Below are 22,132 nucleotides of genomic sequence, written 5' to 3'. Positions count from 1 at the left end.
GTATAACGTGACATGAATATTTTCAGGCAACAGCGATCAAGGAAACGTGTACCCTTATCAGATATCAAGTTACACAGTCACATTTAAGGCTCCCTGTGAACCAAAGAAACAGTCTTTGTCATACGTGTTAATAATACTCCTCAAGTCTTTTACTTACTCCGCACAACCTGCATTAACCTGCATTAACCTCATTAAGCCAGAAGTTAAACCAACAGTCCTCGGAAGCTCCTGTTATAACGGCACCTGTTATCACTCCCGTGTATGAACCTTTATAGATACAAGTTAATTATGTCCTCCTCCTGCCAGTAGTCTTTCGTCAGCCAGTCAGACGAGCAGCACTTGTCAGGGTTTAATTAGCCAGTTAGCCTACTGTGCTAACTAGCCGAGCTGGTGGCAGCGGACAGAGCGAAAACACAAGAAAAATCGACAAAAAACGCCGCCATTGTTGAGCAGCGGACCTGACCGGACTATCTTTTCCGTCCTTCTGGTTATAAAGTGGTTAATTTCGCCGTATGCCGCGATTTTGCTAAGCTAGCCTGCCCTGAAGACCGGATAACGTAGCGATGAACGTTAACAACATCCGCTTCCTGGTTAAAGCATTGTTTACCCTCAGCTTGGCTTCTCAGGCAGCATTTTTTTTTCAATCTGAGGAACAAATATCTTATCCTTTCTGGGATATGCACTCTAGCCATGGACGTAAGCATATCATTCACTTATTTGAAACACATATAACCTAAGCCTAAGCACAACCAGTTTTATGGCGTTTGAAGGAGTTAGGTAGAACAGTTACCTGAAAGTCAAACCTAGGGACAAAATTACCAAATAAGAAATCGTTCACATCGTTCTGACTTGCGTTGCCTTTCAGTGCCGATCGTAAAAACTCGGAAAATTTAGCTTTCAACGCTTCTCGCGCATTAATGTGCTTACATTTGTAAATAATAACGAAATGCTATATTTAATCAGTATAACTCTACATGCACACATTTTAGTTGGTAAGGTATTCAATTATTGTTATCATTGTTGGCCTCTACGTATTTCTAAATCGTTAAATAGGTAATAGTTACAGGTGTGTTTTTATTAGGGCTTATAAAGGCTTATTAACGTTATGTTTGAGTCACATGATGAGACACTTTATGTCAGAGTCTGGATCTGTCTCTCTATGTCAGCACGAGCTGTTCCCCTTTTTAGTTGAGCCTGCCGGATCCAAAACTGTAGGATATCCTGACAACAAGTGAATACAGCGTTGCCTCTCATTCGCAAATAACATAATAAAAACATTCAAACTTCTAAATACGCTTCAACACTATTGGAAACGTAATCTACACGTTTTAAAGCTGGTTATTTCTTAATTTTTAATTGTAGGAAGTCCACGTTTATGTCATGCCAAAGTGTTTTTCGTTCATAACCTACATTTCCCATGAAGCTTTGCGGAGTCACTTGATGCTTCGATGTCTCCATATGACTGATGCGCCCACAAATCTCCGAGTAGTGTGTTTTGGAAAACTACTAACCCACTTCCCCCGAAATTAAATAGATGCCTACAGCACACCGAAGTTAAAGCGCTCTCGCAGGTAGGCTGGGACGGACATTTGGTTTGATTGTAAAGCTTTTGACGGCATATTTTAATTTCCTGTTCGGAATTATACCACTATAACTATAATGCATGTCATGATTGTGCGCACACTGTGTACCCTGTGGGTGTTATACTCCTTTAGGTTTCCCCTTTAACAACCAGATATTGTGACGGAAAATGTAATACTTGGCGATCCGCTTTTTCCTCTTTGTTTTATTCATAAGGTAGTTCTGTCAGTCATGGCTCCCGGTGCAGATAAAAAGGTGACAGGATTGGTTGCAGCCACTTTTACTCCACTCACCCCACAAGGGTAAGTAATCTGTAGAAACCCTGTCTTATTTGTCTGTTTTCCTTCCAGCTCTGTAGAGATGGTGATGAAAAGTCTTGCTCCATAGTCTGTGATTCATATAATGATTTCGTCACCAGCTTTAGGTTCGTTCCTTCAAAATAAAATGTTTTTTTTGTTTGTTTTTTTTAATGCCAATGTTCTTACCCTAAAATTATATTTGATCATAAGAATGAATATGTAATATATATTATAGCCATTCATGTGATGTGTGTGGTGTGTGAGTATGCCATTCAGTTCCCATGTAAAAGGTTTTAAGTGAGGAATGAGTGTGGCCACCATACACTCCTGTGGAGCTGTAACGCTGTAACATTAATGGGTTCAAGGACTATTTTCCTAATATGTAGGCCTATATTTTCTCCCAAAACAGTGAAATCAACCTAGCAGAGATTGGACCTTATATTGACTACTTGACACAGAAGCAAGGTGTAAATAACATATTCGGTAAGTTTACAGGTGGATTTTTCATGTCGACATCTGAATCAACCTGATGTTGCATGTTTTACCTTGTTGGTTTGTCGATGTTGTTAATGTGCCACCCCTCTGTTAACCCTCCTCACTGGTTAGAAAAAGCATCAGATTACCTTGAAAAATGTGATCAGTAAATACCAAAGTATATTCAATTAGTTGTTAAAAGTCATTTCAATAAACAAAATTTCACTCACAATATCCATATTAAATGTAATCTGTCAACTCTGGAGAGCTGCAAATGAAAAATCTTGCTCCATAGGCTATGATTCACATGATTTCATCATCATCCTTAGGGTAGTTTCTTCAAAATAACTGCCATTTGTTATTCTCAGTGCAGTTGTTCCTACATTAAAATGAGATGTAATAATAAGAATAAATATGCAATATATTTTATAGCCATTAAAGGTGCTTTGTGGAGTTATGTTGACATGTTTCTCACCAAAATAAGATGAATCCTTGACATCTGACACTCATGTTGAGTGCATTACAGTCATTTAAAAAGCAAAATTGAGTTTGGGTAAGTATAAGCAAAACTAAGGATTACTTTGATTTTCTATTAATCCATTGATTAATTTTTCAATTATGAATCGTTTTGTATGTAGAATGACAGAAAATAGTAATGAATGTCCATTATATTAAGGTGACAAGTTTGGTCTCATATATGACAAAGGAAAGCGTGAATATCTCACATCTAAAAAACTAAAATCAGCGAAAGTTTGGCGTTTTTGCATAAAAAATATCCGAAACAAATCATGATAAAGACAGTTGCCTATTTTTCTGTCAATGGATAAATCAGTTAATCGATTACTTGTTTCAGCTCTACTCAAAACAGACAGCACACATGCTACATACAATCAATTCTTGTGTGTGTGTGTGTGTGTGTGTGTGTGTGTGTGTGTGTGTGTGTGTGTGTGTGTGTGTGTGTGTGTTGTGTGTTCACTGTTGTCCCACAATGCAATGCACAAAGGAAAGGGAAGCGGGTGGTAGTGAGATACCCTCAAAAAGTGTTAAAAGAAACATTTTACTGACTGTTTGAAGTTTTTTGGCTTTGTAAAGTTTGTGTTAGATCGATGTACGATGGCATGTGTATTTTATATTTTCCTGTATAAAACAATTAAGTACGTTGTGTACGAGCGGCACAGTATACAAAAAGCAGGACCCACTCATACAAACTTTGCTCCACAGTGGTCAAAAAACCCACAGGGTACATTTAGATTTGACCTGTTGCTACCAAATTCAGTTTAGATATTAATGAAAAACGTTGCTCCATACTGCATTTTTCCCGGTAAAGGAATAAACTCATAACTAATATGTTGCGCCACAGTTTGACCTTTCTGTCAAAACAGGAAAGTATTGTGTCGCCTCAGGCTGTAGCTTGTATCATTCTTTTCCACATTAACAAAGAAACAGACAAGTTAGATAAGGTAAAGATGTGAACTCTGCCCATTTCTCTGCACTGATTAAGACCAGTCAGTGTTTCCTGTGTGTCAGAAGTGACATCTGTGTCATTTCATTCTTCCCTCAAACCCAATGAATCATCATTGTCTGTACTAAGACTCCTTGTGTTTACGCTCTATTTCCTCACTAGTTTGTCCTGCGCTCTGACCTTACTCAGCAGAAGATGTTCGTCCTGATCTTTGTTCCTCATCATTTCTTTATGTTCTTGGCACATGTATGACTGAGACCCTTTTTGCCAAGAAATGTGTTTTCCTCTCCTTGGCTGAGGGTCTGGTGGTGCCAGGAAGGCTAAGCTTGGTTATGTTGGTTAGGTAATCCTTTTACTGTGCAGTATTAGGTTGTTTGCTTCGCTTTGTTTCTTTTGTTTTTTGTTGATACTGCACTGGAATTCAGACTTTTGTTTAGTCAGTGTTGATTCACTAGAGCTAGATCCAAGCCAGCGTGTTCTCTTCCAGTTTACTTTCCTTGAGGGATTGCTTTTAGGTGTAGGAAATACTGTGTTAATTAAGACAAACCTTTACTTGCTTACAGTGAATGGCACCACCGGAGAGAGCATGTCTCTCAGTGTTGCGGAGAGGAAGAGCGTGGCACAGGAGTGGTGTCAGAAAGCCAAGGGCAAGTAAGTCGTGGCACAGCCTCTTTGTCTGGACATCCGTCCGTATGTTGAGTCTAACGCAGAAGAAAAAAGGGGAGAAATTTATTTTGTCTGCATGTCTGTACAGGCTGGATCAGGTGATTGTGCACGTCGGCTGCTTGAGTCTCAAAGATTCCCAAGAACTGGTGAGTTTTTGCCTCGATGTCTCCTGTGGTGATTTAAATACAACACATGACTCACAAGAGGGCATGTTTCATAATGAAAGACTGTTGAGGCTGATTGCAGCGAATCAGGCTTATTTTCAGGAAGCAGGTTTAAATAAGTCGATCCTAAATGACTATGGAAACTTAGCCCTGGACTAACCTAGTCACAGTGTTCAAGCTTAGCTTCACCTTAATCATCATTACAATCAATTCCCCCACACTGACTTTGCAGTGATTTTGTCTTGTTTTGCCTGAATATTTAGTTCCTCTCCAACTCTTTATGAAACAGCTCTCTGTAACCAATTCAGATTTCACAATATTCCTGTGAGATTTTTAGTAAAAATGAAGTGTGTTATGTGTTATCACTCAAACGTTCTGTTAAAACTAACCTCTGTCATCACATGTTAATTTAAAATGTTTTGTTTGCACATTGAGAGTTCTACCTTTTATTTTCTTTGATTTGTCTGAATTTTTTTTAAATAGAGATTTATAAAGGGTATTCATTTGTTTTTATGGTGGATACAGTTTCTCTCATTCTGCCTCGTCTCCTGCAGTCGGTGATTTCCCACATTTTTCAGGGCTTTCAACTAATTTTGTTTAGTATTTACGAGTGGAGACGGTGAGGGTGAAAGAATAGTAAAGACAAGTCACACACCCTGTGAGAGAGTCTGGTGTCCTGGAAATATTTTGATGTTAGTACGTGATGGCATGCCGCATCTACATTAAAGGAGTAGTTTGAGCAGTTGCCAGGCAACCAGTGGAAAGTCTTGGAAGTTACTGATTCCCACCATAAAACCGTCTGGCTCATAACTCTCTGGTAAACACAGACCGGTCATTTTGACACATCTGTATGGATTAAAACGATATGTAATGTTACTATTCAGCAGAGGCAGACAAGTTGTTTCCCCCTGTTTCCAGTTTTTATGCTAAGCTAAGCTAATTTACAGCTTACTGCTTCATAATTACCAGACAAACTGAGCAATTATGTTGAACTATTCCTTTGAACCAGTTGTCAGCTTGAATGGGAAGAAATAAAACACAACTGGTCAAGAACATGACCAGAACTGATTAAAGTGTTTTTGGATTTTTTTTCAACAATGGGAACTAGACCATAGATATAAACACAGCAATAATATACTGTTATCTATAAAAACTACAACATTTTAAATATCCACTACATCAGCAGCGACAAATTGCTTCGTTTTTATTGTCCTTCAATCACAATGTTCTTTTTCCCCTCAGGCTCGTCATGCAGAAGAGATCGGGGCAAGTGGGATATCAGTCATTGCCCCCTCTTTCTTTAAGCCCAAAACTGCAGGTATGTGATGGTTTTGCGAGAAAACATCCACATACACAAGTCATTCACATGGCAATATATATATTATATATATTTTATATTTTTTATTCCCTTTCTTTGTATGTGTGAATCAGAACTGCTGCTGACTTGAAATTTCCCCATTGTGGGATAAATAAAGGAATATCTTATCTTATCTTATCTTAATAAAGCTGTGCTTAGTTGTTGTACTTAGTTTGTAGTAAAAATCAAAACAAAGTGTTTCCATCCAATTATAAAGGAAGGAGTCTGTGTGTTAGTGTGTGTGTGTGTGAAGTTGTTTGGGTGTCAAATGTTAAAGATACCATTAAAGGATTTAGCAGATTTTAACCTCTCCAGTATGACGGCCTCTCTACTTCAGATGCGTGGGCACATCTTCAGAACCGTCCATCAGATCAACTTCACGTGGCCGTTTTTTTTGAGGGAGTGCAGCGTCGAGTGTGAAGTCGATCAGTTGTCGAGAGCGCTGCAAGCAGCCCTTCTGGCCGCGCACTATTAATTCAAATATTCCTCATTTCTTTTCCTCTCATCCTGCTTCAGATGTGTTGAAGAGGTTCCTGCAAGAGGTGGCCTCAGCTGCCCCAAGTCTGCCCTGCTACTATTATCATATTCCATCTATGACTGGTGTGAACGGTAAGTGCCATCGATGACTGATTTTGCATCTTGCGGTGGAGTGCCATTTAGAAATAGAGAGAGTGTGCATGTTAAAAGCACACTGACTGTCATGTTTACTAATGGCTTACTAAACGTGAGACGGGGCTTTTTTTTTCTTTTCTTTAGTGCTGGGGAGAGATGTGTTGGAAGACATTGAGAAGCTCATTCCCTCCTTCAGAGGTGTGAAGTTCAGTGGGAACGACCTGCTTGACTTTGGCCAGTGTGTCAGCCGCAGTCAGCCTGACTGGTCAGTCCTCTACGGCGTGGACGAGGTCAGCTTTTTCTCCCTCTCAGTCTGCTTTGGTCCATCTGTTTTGTGCTATGGTTGCTTATTTCGCACGATGACGTTTATGACCATAGAGCCTAAAAACAAACTTGGTTTAATTTTGCCGCAGCAACTGCTTGCAGCTCTGGTTATGGGAGCCGATGGAGCAGTTGGCAGGTCAGTTATGATCCTGTGTGTGCACAATGCTTCGTCTGCTTTCATTCTCTCTGCTCAGGAGTTGCTAAAAAGTAAATGATAACTAATTTCTCTGCCGGCAGCACATACAACTATATGGGATGTCATGCCAATGAGCTCATATCAGCGTTTAAGAAAGGCGACCTTGCCCATGCCAGGAAAATACAGGTACTGTTCATCTCCCTGTTGTTGTTCCCAACTTCTCGTTCATATTTTGCATCAATTTTGGTCTCTGACATCTTTCTTATTTCTGTGAGCAGTTCAAGGTGCAAGAGTTTATCAGTTCTGCCATTAAACTTGGTGAGTGACGGTTGTGTCGTGATGTTTTTCGACCAGATAAACATGCATTATGCTCTTGTAACACAGGAGTCTCTCTCTCTACCTTTGACACGGGCTTTATTGTCTCTGACAGGCTTTGATGTGGGAGTGAACAAGCAGCTGATGTGTGAGTTGTCAGGCTTGCGTCTGGGACCCCCTCGACTCCCCGTGATGCCATGTCCTCAAGCTCAAGCTCTGTCCATCGCACAGAAATATCACAGCATTTTCCCTTCACACTGATATGTTCACGCTGATTTATTGTACCTGAAAAATCCCTCAATATGCCAACATTTAGTGCACACCAGATTCCTGTTCTTATTTGTTGAGCCGCAGAGTGCCTATGATAGATCCAGTTACTGTATGTGATGTTACACTACTGAAACAGCACTCCTGAATCATAAATAGGACAGGAATAAACCATGATCAATTTCCATTTTTCCAACTATATACTTGTAAACAAATAAACAAATTTGGGGTCAGGCATTCCTGCAAAATCTATCCAAAATCTTCAAATAATTGTCGAATTATACAACTTTTTAACTTTTTTTGCATTTAAAATGTCCTGGAACTTTGTATTTCATTCTATTATGGTGATAGTGGAGAAATCATTCAAGTGGCATTACAAGGGTATGTTATCTTCATTCATTATACTAGAATATCTTTCTTTAATTTAACATGTTAACAGCTTTTAATCTCAATGTTCATTTCATGAAATATTAAAATAGCTATCCTCCATCACTAAGAGGTATGTGACACCTTTGCTTTTGCTCCAATCATTGTCTTATTATGTTGTTGTCCTGTAGTGTGAAATCATGGCTGAATCTCATTTCAGGAATCTGTACACTGAGCCTGATCGAACTCCTTTCATTATGGGAGTGAAAAGCGTGATAGCTTCATCAGTTCATTGCTTCTGTGCTTCGGGTTTGTAGAACGTTTTGCCTCCATCCATAATCACCACCAGTTTTTTCTAGCTTGAAAATCACAGTCATTAAAAAACCCAGACCTTAGAATGATTCCATCAGACGGAGAATAATAGAGACAGAGGGGTGATATGGAAAAAAAAAAAAAAAGGTTTGACACACCAGGAAAGGGAGTAATAAAACATCCAAGTTGCTAGAAGGGAGCATAAAACACTCAAATGAGATTGAGCCCTTGTTTTGAGTCAGAATGCATAAATTGCCATTAAAAGCTTACTTTATGAATGATGTGTAAGGGAAAAAGAATAAAGAATTTTTTGTATTATTGTAACACATAATCACTTATTTCTTACTAATAAATGTGTTGATCCATTTGTTGGTTCACAGTGATGCACGTCTCTTTCTTATATTGTGTTCCTGAAAAGTCATAAATCACAACGCCACATTGTCTCAAACGCCGCATAAGATGCTACACATGGTCGTGTTGTCTGACCAGCTGGAAATTCTTTAACTAACATTTCCTCAAAAGGCATTATAGTTTGCTGCTCTTTTCAGCCTGAGGTGACTTTACTGTACTTGTGTGATAATTAATGTTAGCTGATAATTGAGTTGTGCGTTACATTTGCTGCTTGCTAGAGTTGGGGGAACTTTCGAAACCCTGTAAGTGCGAGTAATATCTTCTCTGCACCTCTTGGACTATATGTATTTGCAGATTGCCAACATTATTGACGAACATCATCAGTGGATGGATTCCACCAACTAGTAATTAACTTCAAAGCTGGATTAAATTGTGGTTTCTGCTTTACATAAAATGATACCATAAATTTATCCTAAATTTAAATCACTTTCAATTTTAGAAAAGTCCTCTCCAAACCTGAACGTCACTACTGTTGTTCCAAGTTAACCCTTCATTGCGAGGCTTGGGAATACAGTTTTAACCACTGTGGTTGTGTTAAACACGTCTTCCTCTACTCTCAGAAACAGTCTGTAAACAGATGTGAGAAGGGGAAGCACCACGCACACCTCACCTTTGTGAAAAGCCACCCACTGCGACGGACGTAAGCACCATTTATGGACTCTGCAGCTGTGTTACTCTCACTTCCATTTTAGCATTTTTTACTCATCTTCCATTTGTTGGAGCCATGTTTTGTCACGAGTTGGTGCAATGAGTGCAATGAGTATTCTGGGTGTGTTGTGCAGCAGCTTTTGCCTCAGGCTGCCTGTCGTTGTGAACCGCATTAGCCCTCTGTGAGGACTGTGTGTTGGGAGACTCTGCATCAGGCAATAATGACCCATGTGGTCAAGTAAAGGTCATTATGGTGATGCTTATTGTTACTGCTGGTGTTACATTAAGCAAAGTAAGTAGTGTTTACTCAAACAGTTACCCGGTGCTATTGGAGATGGCTAAAAAAAAGAGTGTCCCTTCCTGTTAGTGTTATTGGACCACTATCACCGGGAGCACTGCTCAGACAGGCATGTAAAGCAAAGCAATAAAATGTGTCTCAACCCCAGAGGGTGTTTCTGGAAAGGGTGCAGCAACAAAAAAACACACTACACTTTGGTTTTTGGATTAAGTCGATCTACCGTTTGTAATTATTTTAATTGCAGTGGGTCACTTAGTCATCCTCAGTCCAGTCTCAGTCACGTTATCAGGACTGAACTTGGCCCCCTGCCATGCTCGTATGAACCTGCAGCTGCAGTTTTACAGGACTGGTGCCATGTTGACAGATGGGGAGCAGACAGAGAGGGAAAATGATAGAGGATGGCACTCTGATGATTCCCGTGAGGATACTGGGCTGTTGGAGCAGGAAAACTAAAACGATAAAACATGAAAACAAAACCATGACAGAGAAAATGGTGATGAGGTGATGCAAAATAGCTAAAGTGGGGTGTGACTGATAACTCTTGTCTTGTGTCAGAGCTGAAACTTCATGGATTACAGGGTAAAGTATTGACATGGGGTTATCTATCTTGGATGTGGAGCCCTCTTGTTTGACACTGTTCTGGTGTCTTTGTAGATTGTTCTTTTTATCTGTTATTTGCCTTCTGTCCCGTTGGACATACCTACAACCCTGAAAGTCCAGTTCTTCTTTCATAGAGGAAGGATTTAATCATTAAGGATTATTCAAGGATTTAATTGGATCACAGAGTGTCAGTAAGAATGTGATGCAATCAATTTACCATGCATTACACTAATCATGGGTGAGGGCATTCTCATATATTTTACTGTGTGCAACCAAATTAAAAAGAAGGCTGGTTCTGATTAAGGGATGCACTCTTTGGTCTTTGGGTCTTTTATTCCTCTCAGATTGTGTCATACAATGTCAGGCGGGCAGGAGACATGATGTGTGGAAGACACCAGGTGTCACTTGGTGTGGGTCTGTCTTGTCAGGGCTGCTGAGACTCCCTGTGAACACGCCACCTGACCCAAAGCTACAAGACTGAAAGGCCGTGAGAGGTCTGGTGAACTGTCTCATTTCACATCTGGAAAGTCCTTTCCCCTCTCTCTCTCTCTCTCTCTCTCTCTCTCTCTCTCTCTCTCTGGCCATCGTTTGGAGGAGGAGACTCTCACTGTGGCTAGACAGTATCAGCCTCTGGGTTATGCTGTGTCACAGCATTGTTACGAGTGCAGACTAGTTTGAGTTTGGAGAAGAGTTGTTGTAACTCCACATCTCGTGCTATTTCCTGCAGCCATAGTACCTGGAGTTTAAATTGTTTGCAGCACAGTGCTGTGTGGAGCTCCTTGCTCCGTCTGAATTTTCACAATATTGTTCAAAATATTGTGAAAATTCAAATATTCAATATACTGTATTATCAGTGTTTAATGAGAAAACTAAATGATGACTCCAAAGCGATGCCTTGAACTTGCCCTTCTTTTCAAGACAAGACAAAATGCTGCTTTGCTTAGTAATATTCCACCAGTCTATGTATTCACCATTTTTGATGTAGTTACTTCTGTACTCCACAAATTATTTCAATTTATAGTTCGGTGAAAAAAGGGGGTTGCAGGATGAATAATTTCACAGCAGCTAAGTCAAATCATTTCCGGAACCCAATCTGTTTGAATAAAATGCCAGTAAGGAAAAGGAAAAGATCACTTTCTTCACATTATAGAGAATGCTACAGCCTCACTGAGGAGTGTGCTAAAAGTGAACAATGCTGCCTCCTGCTGCATACCTGTCTCACCTACAACCACTTCACAATAAACTGACACGTAACCCATTTTGATCTTTGGCTGCTCCGCAATGGAAGGGACAATAATGGATCAGTGGAAAAGTGAACATGGCTTATGTCATGACTCAAGTCAAGCAGAGTGTATTGGAGACAGGTTTTAAATCCACATAAAGGCATCAGTGGTTTATAAGTAGGTTTATAAGTAAGAATCTAGTGATCTATATAAGTTTGTTTTGTGGACGTGGCACAATTTCCTGGGCCGACTGCCATTAAGAGTTAATCGTGTCATTACCTAGACACCAGTGAAAAGGCTATCACTGTCATATCTATACATCCTTATGTTAATTAAAGTGACAGGCCATTTGTTTGTAGATACATATTTATATAGAAATATCCTCATATATGCAAAATAATGATACAATAATCATCCGTATACTCACTCACTGAACTGCACACAGCACCACATTTAACTAATGATTAATGAATAACTTATCTAGAAAAAATTACAATTACTTCGAATTGATTAATTCATCAAATTTTGTTGATTTTAGGATGAGAACATGTTTGAACACAAGAGACATAAAATAGGCTACATTTTTATTTCACAAAAAAAATGTAGTCTTGACTTTGGTAATAAAAAATAAAATAATCAAACCACAAGGCCCACTGATTGTTTTTCCCCCACTGTTTTCAGTCTCATCTCAAGTCTCTATCAACTGAGGAAGACCATGAGGTGAGACTGAAAATGATGATGATGATGGTGGTTGAAAGCCTCCGAAAATTAATTCCGTATTATTTAGCGATAATACACTAGGACAAGAAGTAGGTTACGTTGCGTTGTAGAGTCAACGTAAAACGGAACTAAAATTGCGGACACCTATTCCCGCACCACGGGAGGACGGAATTATTTAGCTGTGACACACCGAGCTGAGGCGTTTCCGGCCAGCTCAGCGCGTCAGCCCTGAGGTGTTGTCAGCTCCCAGCCTGTCAGACACTGGTAGCAGCTACCTGAGCCGTCCACCTGTAACGCTCAGCGGGCCGCGGGGAAACAGTCGGACTCTTCGCAGAGATGGTGCTGCTGACGATGATCGCTCGGCTGGCCGACGGGCTGCCGCTAGCCGCCTCGATGCAGGAGGACGAGCAGGTTAAACATCCAGATATTTCACCTGTGTGGTTGCTAGCTACCTGTTTGCTGCTATCGCTACGGGCTCCTGCTGTAAACGCGTTTAAGTTGTTCAAATGCAGCAGTGACGCGTCAGCTAACCTTAACTAGCTGCTGTGGGCCGGTGCACCTGGACGCGTTGGCGGCCTTTTATTGACCCAAAGCCACTGAGTCATTACTGCTTAAAGATCAGGCTTCCTGGGTTTCAACCCTCACCTTATTCAGGAGCTGCACCAACCCATTTGAGCGTTGCACAACTTGACCAGCAAGTCCCAGAAACTTTGTGTCCTCCTACAGCTTCTTTTTGAGTCCACTCAGTCCAATCTAGGTCTTCAAACCCTGTTACGTCTAATTCCCACAGACAGACATGTCTACGACTTGTACCAGAAGTACCATATAGGGCCGCGAAGCGTTATCTTTATCCGGTTTGATTGCGAAGTTAAGTCAGTAACACCTGATCAAAGGCATTACTGGACATTTTACAGGAGGACATTAAAGATTAAAGCCCAACCAGTACATATTTCAGGTTTGTGCTTATAAAATAAATATCTGTGTATGTAGGCAAGAATATGTGGTACATAGGGATGGTGATATTTACGACAATAAGAATTTTACTCCATTAATACTACCGGTTAAACAGTTAAAACATATCAATGCTTATAGATGCTTGTACATAGTATAACAGAGCAATAACACAAAGCAGTACAGAGCAGCAGGAGTACAGTGTTAATGAACACTTAGATTACCACATGAGCCAGCGGTCAGGCTGTGGCTCTGTGCTCCTCTCCACAGTGGACCATCTCTCTGTGTCAGAGGCTGCAGTAGACGGAGCTCTCCACCCTGAACAGTACGGACGACTTCAGGAGGCAGATCTAACCTTTCAGGAGGCAAATCCACAAATGCTGTCTGTCAGTGGGAAAGTTTAGGATGGAGACGTCCAGCTGGGAGAGACGTCTCTGAGCCGCAGGAGTTGCCATGGTTACTCTGCCAGCAGCTGTATCACTTTGGGAAACCACGAGGTGTTTGTGCCCTCTGGAGCCTCCAAAATAACTGCTAAACCCTCCTCCTGGCTAAAATATGTAATAATATTATGGAATATGTTTAGAGAGAGAGAGAGACCTTAAACAGCTGTTTCTAGGTGCCTTGTTATCAGGACATTACTTCCATTATCTCCATAGTTTTGAACAAAATGTTTTAGTGGGACTTTAAATTAATTCTGCATTTTCCTCTTTGGGTGACACAGTCACACTTGTGACTACACCACAGTCTTGATGGCTTATATCTGGTGAAGTTGAATGAACCTCTCACTCATTTTACAGTTCTCCATAATTAACCCTTGGTCATGATGAACTAACTCGTTATCTCAAGATTATCTTGAGATAATGAAATTCGGTTTCTGGAGATAGTGGAATAAATAAGTCATTATCATGAGATTAAAACGATTAGTTTTCTCTAAAACGATAAATGAGTTGTTATCACAAGATAACAAAGTTTGTTCTCTCGAGATAACGCCGGTATGACCCTACTCATGAGTCACGACAAAAAGGACCGAAGAGACGCAGCTTTAAACGTAAAGATCATCAAAATTCTCAGAGCCTGGAGCACGCTGGACAACACCGGGGGGCTGCTGAAAAAACTTAACCAAATCTTTAAACAAAGCATTATTTATTTACTATCTATTGATCAGAGCATTCCCAATAATCACTCAAAATTATTTTCATGTTAACAAGGCACACAGAAACAGCGGTTCACCCTCTCGCTCCCTCTAAACATATTCCATAATATTATTTTATATTTTAGCTGCATCCAGGAGGAGGGTTTAGCATTTATACTGGTGGCGCGAGCACAGAGCGTGTCACGGTTTCTGTCAGCTACTGGGGTAACCATAGCAACTCCTGTGGCTCAGAGACGTCTCTCCCAGCTGGACGTCTCCATCCTAAACTTTCCGGTGGCAGACGAGCGTTTGTGGGTTTGTCCCCTGAGCGTTTGGAAAGGTTAGATTTGTCTCCCGAAGCAGCCGATCAGGGTGGAGAGCTCCGTCTACTGCAGCCTCTGACACACAGAGAGATGGCCCACTGTGGAGAGGAGCACAGAGCCACAGCCTGACCTCCGTCTCGTGTGTTTGCTGCTTTATATTGTTTGTGCACTTTGTACAAGCACGATATAAGCAACACTAATAGCTTTCATATGTTGAATCGATAGTATTAAATATTAAGTACAGGAGTGTCAAAGATATGACATAATTTGACCCACATTAGAAACTGTGTGTCAGTTACATACTTTGTCCACCAGAGGGGTGACATGTTTCATTGTTCTGCTCTGTAAATATTTTTTTAGGGGATTTTTATTTTCAAAACTTTTATGTGTATACTTTAGAAAATTAAAGTCATCCAATAGATTTTCAAACTCTCCAATATTAGTCTGTCCTACTGGCCGAGTGGTTGCACTGCATACTGTATTACTGCATTACTCATGTGAGATGGTGTAAACAGTTCCACAGGCTGGATGCTGGATGAGTAAAATGACTGACTGTATTGATCCATGTGATTTATTGTTATGTTTCTGTTAACAGTTATGAATGTAAGATTTATCTTGTTAAGACAATTCAACTTATCATATCAATTGTTAGGGTTCCCCCTGTCATTACTGGCCCCTAGAAAAGACTGCTTTGGGTTGAAATGGATGGCATGGTGACATGTAATGCTGTTCTATGTTTGAGCATGACTTGCCGGGAGTCTAACATCTTTCCCTCACTCTCTTGTTTGCTCTCAAAAAGGGAAGTGAAAAGGTTTGTTTTGTCTCTGCTCTGTGCTTCACCATCATCCGTGTCTCTGTGATGCTACAGTGTTGCTGTAAAGAATCATTTGCTAAAGTCAACAACACCCAAGAAATGAATCCCATCCACCAAGGGAATGCTGACCATAAACAATTTACCACAAACAGCTGGAGCGGCTATTTGTTCTTTTTTTTTAAAAAAAAAACCATTGCCTCCAGTTTCAGATGTAGCATCACACTGCTGAGTCTGTCTGCCAACTATTTATTTTCAGCACGCTTTACAGGGCAAGAAATTAACACCATTGAGAAATATAGTGTGAAATCTAGACTGTAGGTGTCCAGTTTTGTCTGTCTTGACTTACCAAGTACCCACACTGACATTATTTGTCATTAACGTCTCTTCTGGTGTTAAAATAGTGAAATGTGCTTGTGAGCAAAAGTAAATTTCTTGCCCTGATTAAACGCTATGTTTTCTGTGTGAGATGCGAGTGAGTCTTGTGGTAACTGGCCGTTGTTTTGGTGTTGTGTGTTTAGCTTGGTCGGGACCTTCAGCAGTATCAGAGTCAAGCTAAGCAGCTCTTCAGGAAACTCAATGAACAGAGTCCCACGCGCTGCACTCTAGAGGCTGGTTCCATGTCATTTCAGTGAGTATGAAAAGGAACATTAGTATATTGGAAAAACGTGAATTGCCTAATATCAAATTCATAACGCAATAAAATCTAACAAGAATGCACGTATTCCCATACTGGTTTCCTGAAGTAATCAGGAAACAGCAAAACCACCTAAAATGACATTATTATCACATGTTTATGTTCTCCTTGCAGCTATTTTATAGAGAAAGGAGTGTGCTACCTTGTGCTGTGTGAAGCCAGCTTTCCTAAGAAGCTGGCCTTCGCGTACCTAGAAGACCTGCAGGCAGAGTTTCATGAGCAGCATGGAAAGAAGGTCCCCACAGTTTCCCGGCCCTACTCCTTCATCGAATTTGGTAAGAAGAGAAGCAGGCCGGGAGCGTCTGAATTACTTCTCTCTGGGCTGAAAAGTTCAAGCATGTTGGTCACACTGCACAATTTAGTACTTGTTTTGGCATCAGTGCTTTTCAATAGGTAATGTATCTGCTTGTTTTTTGCTCCAGACGCATCAGTGGCCATTAATATGTTGTATAATGTTGTGATGACACAACTCGGAGATCCGCCTGTCCGAGTTATTCTACCTTTTTCTCTACTGATACTTATAATCAACAATGAAAATAATCATTAGTTGCACCCCTACATGAAAACTACACTAAATGCTAAATTGTCTGAATTAATGAAGTAAACTGAAACATTTATTTTTCTAATGAAGCTTAACGAGGTTTCTACCGTGACACTGATTTGTTGCATTACTCGCAAACACTAGAAAATGTGCAAATTTTAGACCCTTCTAAACAATAAGCAAGCTCCTTTCAGTGAGAACTCACTGTAGGTGAAACAACTATGCAGCACTGTCGCTGTTCGCCTGTCACTGCAGGCAACATCTCACTAGCCCACCACCGCATCACTTTTTCTTTGGCACATCACAACAGAGCCTCCAGGCTGACTTTGCTCTTGAATGCATAAAGTTGACTTTTTCTTTCTTTTTTTTTAACTCACTTGACTCACTTTTCTTGCATCGCTGGTTAATTCTGAATCCTTTTCTACCCCACTGCGAAATACATTGTCACTCGTGTCCGATGGAAAATCGGCAGGAGGGAATTCATACGCTGAGTGCATGTGCCTCATTAGTTCATTACATCACTCATTAAACCTATCAGAGGAGGGAAATTGTCAGAATACAAATAAACCGGCTACCAGGACTGTGGAACAAAGTCATCTGCGTACCTAATTTGGCAGTGAAAACACTCCGCCGGCTGCTGTTAACTGCTTTTATTGTTTGTGCCGCTCCCTCACCAGACACCTACATCCAAAAAACCAAGAAGTCGTACATTGACAGCCGAGCGAGGAGGAATCTGGGCAGCATCAACACAGAGCTGCAGGACGTACAGAGGATCATGGTGGCTAACATAGAGGAGGTGCTGCAGAGAGGAGAGGCTCTCTCTGGTAAGCCCCTGTTATCTCAGGACCGTCACACTGATGCAGAATTACAAAAGCGAGAAGCAGTGCGCCTCAGATTCATTGATTTGGTCCTTATCTGCGTCTCTCCCTCCTCCTTTTTCAACTCCCCTCTTTCCTCCTTTGTTTTGAACTCCTTCTCCATTTCTTTTTGGTTTCTCCTCCCTGCAGCGCTAGACTCCAAGGCCAGCAACTTGTCCAGCCTGTCAAAGAAGTACCGGAGCGACGCCAAGTATCTGAATACCCGCTCCACCTATGCCAAGCTGGCGGCCGGTGGTGTCTTTTTCATCATGCTCATTGTCTATGTGCGCTTCTGGTGGCTCTGAGAGAGAAAAAAGAGGAAGAGAAAGGAGGTATTGAAGTGAAAATGAGCTGCACAGAGTCTGCAGACACTAAGAAAAGCTGTCACCTTCGACTAAAAACAGGATCCCTGCTCTTAATAAGACTTTGCAGACACGCCACCGCCCATTTTGTTCTTGCCTGTCCATGGATGTGTGATCTGAATTTAAATGATGTCATAATACATAGTTTTATTATTAATTATTATACAGTAATGCGCTCGTAGTTGGCAATAGGTTAAGAGGAAACGAGTGAATGAGTGAATGTGTGTGCGTGTGTGTGTGTGTGTGTGTGTGTGTGTGTGTGTGTGGGAGGGTTGATTGCTTTTGTTTCTGAAGGCAAATTGTTGGTGGTTGGTTTTCAGGTGTGGAGGAAAAATGAAGAGAGAAATTTCCTGTTTTGTGAATTTTCCAAAGCTGTACTGTACTGTAACCAGACTGAATTAATCTTGTTTACTGTCTAATAATATAGAAACGAGCAAAAAAATAATAATTCTATTTATCCTGAGCACATCACATGGTATCGTTCATTAACACGTTAATCATTGTAGTGATGGTTTTACGGGTCTGGACAACACGCAGTATGTATCACAGTTACAAATATCTGGATAACATGGCGGTTCATTCTTAGGCGGTTGAATAGGCTCTGCACCAACATAGAAAATTAATTTGAGTTTTTTTTTAAATATATGGAAGCCTTGCAAAATGCTATTTCAACCATGTCTGATTTAGCAGATTATTTTTTCACCATTATGGGATGTCAGTGACCTTACGGAAGGTGATGTACTATCTTTTAACTAAAGGGGGGTAGTCAGATTTTTTTTTTTTTTTTGGGGGGGGGGGGTCATTTAATTTGACTTACTTTTACTTCATTCAGCCAAAAGCAGATCACAAAACATTGGCTTAGTGTGCACAGTGGGCTGGTCAGCTGTTTAATAGGTTAAGTATGAAAAACACAGAATATAGATGTTTGTAGTTTACAGATAAATAATTCAGTCGCCTTTCACTTTAGTCTCCATCATAATAAACTGTTTTTAGTTAAGGTAAATGTGTCCTATAAAGTCAGCTGTATTATGATTCAAGTTTAGCATTTTAGCTTATCCTTCAACAGAGTGCATACACGCTCCCTTTATGCTCCCTTTATGCTCTGTTTCACCTTGACCGTGTGGACCAGCACCTTTCTGTAAACAGACTTTTTATTTTGTATGAATGTGTAGATTTCAGTCAGTTTAAAAGTGGATTCAAAGTCACAAGCGTGTGTGACATCTACTCAAGGCTGGAAAGGACACCTCCCCTTTTTCTGTTCAGTCTATCTATGAATAAAATCATTTGCACAAGACGCACTTCTTTTTTGTCAGAAGACCTTTAGTTGAACCGATGATTATCAGGTGCTCTTCAACTGGGAATGCAAATTGAGATGCTTGCATTACAAAGTCTGGGGGCGGAAATTGTCACCGTTGGTTAAAGCATCTACGCAGAATGCACATACCAGACTACAAATCACCACCTGTTTATATTATAATGATCCTATTCTAGACTGTTGAAATGCAAAAGTAGGTTATTTGAATGGGGTTATCTAAGACAGGAGCACGCTATTTCAACACATCAGTAAATCTAAATTATATATACCTCATCCTTTCAATAATGTGAGATTTAACCTTTATGACAGATTATGCAAAAGACTTTCAGGAAAACAACCGTCTCTGTATAAAATGGGGAAAAAACGTGCTTTAAAGAATACTGCCAACTCCCAACTTCTGAGAAGGAAACTAAGTGACTCAGAGGGCACCCCCAGGTGTTGTATTATATTATCCTGATGCAGATATTTCTTTCAGATCTACAAAAGGTTTCAGAAGAATGAGCCACTGGCTGTTGGTGTCATTTCCACAGCATTTGTTTTGAAATACCAATTTTACCAGAACTTTACCCTCGTGCTCTTTTCAAGGCCGACACAGCCTGGTGATACCACTCTTGACCAGCAGGTAGAGGGCTTTGCTCACTGTTGCACTGATGCAGCTGAAAAATGAGGCTCCAAATCGCCCCGACTTGAAACTTCTGCTGCTGACAGAGGCCTCATGTTAGCAGAGCTGCAAATCATAGGTTAGTTTTAAAAGATGGAAAAATATAGGCTGCAGCTTCCGGAGTAAGAGAAAGAGTAGGAATAAAAAAAGGCATAACGTTAAATGCAACAACTACTAGTATTGTAAGCTTACACAGCAGCAGTCTGACGCTTTAACTTGAAGTAGAACAGGAAATGTCAGAGAAAAAATGAGAAGCAGCAGATGGTAGCGTGCCAGAGACAAACCACAGGGCAAGAACTAACCTTTTCACCCTTCAAGGGAAGTGGGTAGTCGTGAGTTTGGCCTTAGGTGTGATCAATGTTGTCTTCCTTTGAAATCCTGTTCCACTACAACAGCGCTTATTAACTTAAAGGTGTTTTCTGCAAATCCTCATTTTTATTATTCATCTCTGCTGTAGACTAGTACCTGTGTGTGTTTCTGTATAATAATGCTGCCATGTGTGACATTGTGCACATATTTGCAGCCTTGTTTGTGGTCTGTCAGTTTCAGTCAAACCTCATGAATGTCTCATCATTTGTCCAGCTTTTCTCTCTACATTTTAACCATTAAACCTCACTTTCCAGATGCTATCATTAGTTTAACTGATGGATTTCTTGCTATTGCAACTCCACATTCAGTCTTTTCCACTGAACTTAACAACAGTGACTTCAAAAATCAGGGTTTATATTTTCGCGAAGTCAGACACAAGGAAGAGAAACTTGAGTTAAAGTACAAAATCCATGTGTGCGATTATGTGTGTAAATGTCACAGTGATTAAGGGGAGGACAACGTACCCCTCTCTCACTCCAGCACTTTCTCTCCTTCCTCTGCAGGTTACCATAGTAGCAAGGAGTGTGTGACAGTCATGTGAAAACGAAGCTGATTGGATTAAAATACTTTGTGTGATCAGGGGTCAGGAATACGGCGCATGTACTAAACACACATAGCCTGATTAAAACACACACACACTCTAAAACCAAGACAGGTCGAAAGGTGGCATTGCCTCCTACACATTTATCACTTTTCAAGAAAAAAAGCTTGTGTTGTGTCTGTCTACTGCCAGCTCATATTACCGTATCTTGATTAAATTTCCTGTCAAAGACAGACACAACCACAAGGCCGTCCACCTACACTCAACTTCTCCTGAGTCTTGTGCAATCTTAAAGAAACAGGACATTAAAACAATGTGACCTTGACCTTGAACTTCAGCCACTTCCTCTCAATGTCAGACAGTCGAGCACGCCAGTGCAGTCAGAGCAAGAGGGTTTCTGTCATGTTTCTGGCTGAGTAGCTTCATCACGTGATCAGACTATATGCTCACATGCAAATTCACTAATTGTCCCCCGTGTTCACTGAACTTCACAGATTTCCGATCTCATTAATGGGTAGACATGTTTGTAAGGAGTCTGTCACGCTGCACTGTGAGAGCACAATTCACTCCCTGAGACTAAGTAGACTTCAGTCTCTGACAGGATGTGACAAAAACAGAAAGATAGACACCCTCAGAGAATTCAACTAACGCACTAAAGATCACTCAGTTAAAAACAATTTGGATCAATGTTGCACAGATGGAATACTGGGTTCAATTTATCCAGTACAAATGAGTTGTTTCCACCCCATGTTCAACTCAACCACCGTAAGGTTTACCTTAAAAACTTTAAATCCAGTGGTGTGCATATAACATTCGAAAAAGCAAAGGATACATGTAAGTTTAATAAGAGCTAGAGTAGTCTACAGCCATGCTAGTGGATCTGTGAGGCTGTACTTACTTACTTAGGCACAGTGGAGCTTAGAGCTGGGGTCGGAGTCAATGACAATGCTATCATGCTTATGCTAAGCAGGTATAACATTTACCTTCTTAGTTTCATGTTCTGGCATGCTAACATTTGCGAATTTGCGCTAAGCACAAAATACAGCTGACGGGAATGTCATTAGTTCTGCAGGTGTTTGGTCACAAACCGAAGTATTGGACAAACTTTTACCTGGTGGTCCTCAATGAATGAGGTCAAGAGATCAAAGTTTTCACAATTCATCGTCTTTGGATTGTGAGTGTGTGTACAGTATTTCATGGTAATTCATACCCAAACAGGAAAAGTCAAGCTATTGCTATAATCTGGAAACTATGACTCTGTGCTAAATTTGGTGCAAATCATTTCACTGATGAGTGCAAAGTTTGAGTGGCTGGTGGCGCTGGAGGAAAAGTCAGAG

General features: G+C 40.6%; 2 protein-coding genes across 4 annotated transcripts; both read left to right on the top strand.

Moving 5' to 3' along the window:
* The first annotated feature begins 1,455 nt into the window (after positions 1-1,455).
* npl (N-acetylneuraminate pyruvate lyase (dihydrodipicolinate synthase)) lies at positions 1,456-7,891 on the top strand. 3 transcript variants are annotated; one of them, XM_070832493.1, is made up of 12 exons: positions 1,456-1,571; positions 1,802-1,883; positions 2,290-2,363; positions 4,380-4,467; positions 4,571-4,628; positions 5,889-5,964; positions 6,520-6,612; positions 6,760-6,905; positions 7,029-7,075; positions 7,177-7,261; positions 7,354-7,393; positions 7,506-7,891. In XM_070832493.1, the coding sequence occupies exons 2-12, from the start codon at positions 1,813-1,815 to the stop codon at positions 7,649-7,651; spliced, it is 924 nt and encodes a 307-aa protein (XP_070688594.1). In that variant the 5' UTR covers positions 1,456-1,571; positions 1,802-1,812; the 3' UTR covers positions 7,652-7,891. The 3 variants fall into 3 exon arrangements, with proteins under 3 accessions (XP_070688594.1, XP_070688596.1, XP_070688595.1); XM_070832495.1 differs by having other exon boundaries at positions 1,478-1,571; positions 1,798-1,883; XM_070832494.1 differs by lacking the exons at positions 1,456-1,571; positions 2,290-2,363 and having other exon boundaries at positions 1,815-1,883.
* Positions 7,892-12,433: 4,542 nt separating this feature from the next.
* Positions 12,434-18,661, top strand: sec22bb (SEC22 homolog B, vesicle trafficking protein b). Its single transcript, XM_070832080.1, has 5 exons — positions 12,434-12,646; positions 15,974-16,083; positions 16,264-16,424; positions 17,368-17,514; positions 17,698-18,661. Exons 1-5 carry the CDS (start codon positions 12,572-12,574, stop codon positions 17,850-17,852), a joined length of 648 nt encoding a protein of 215 aa, XP_070688181.1. The 5' UTR covers positions 12,434-12,571; the 3' UTR covers positions 17,853-18,661.
* The last annotated feature ends 3,471 nt before the right edge of the window (positions 18,662-22,132 follow it).

This window comes from Pempheris klunzingeri, chromosome 6, assembly GCF_042242105.1.
Source record: "Pempheris klunzingeri isolate RE-2024b chromosome 6, fPemKlu1.hap1, whole genome shotgun sequence".
Classification (NCBI taxonomy): domain Eukaryota; kingdom Metazoa; phylum Chordata; class Actinopteri; order Acropomatiformes; family Pempheridae; genus Pempheris; species Pempheris klunzingeri.
Note: the sequence above shows the minus strand (reverse complement) of the source record. Positions and strands in the feature narration are given on the sequence as shown.

Coding starts and splice junctions, on each gene's coding strand:
- npl (XM_070832493.1), top strand. CDS start 1,813: ATGGCTCCCGGTGCAGATAAAAAGGTGACAGGATTGGTTGCAGCCACT. Junction 4,468..4,570: donor TGTCAGAAAGCCAAGGGCAA/GTAAGTCGTGGC, acceptor ATGTCTGTACAG/GCTGGATCAGGTGATTGTGC. Junction 6,906..7,028: donor TCCTCTACGGCGTGGACGAG/GTCAGCTTTTTC, acceptor ATTTTGCCGCAG/CAACTGCTTGCAGCTCTGGT.
- sec22bb (XM_070832080.1), top strand. CDS start 12,572: ATGGTGCTGCTGACGATGATCGCTCGGCTGGCCGACGGGCTGCCGCTA. Junction 16,425..17,367: donor CTACTCCTTCATCGAATTTG/GTAAGAAGAGAA, acceptor CTCCCTCACCAG/ACACCTACATCCAAAAAACC. Junction 17,515..17,697: donor GAGAGGAGAGGCTCTCTCTG/GTAAGCCCCTGT, acceptor TCCTCCCTGCAG/CGCTAGACTCCAAGGCCAGC.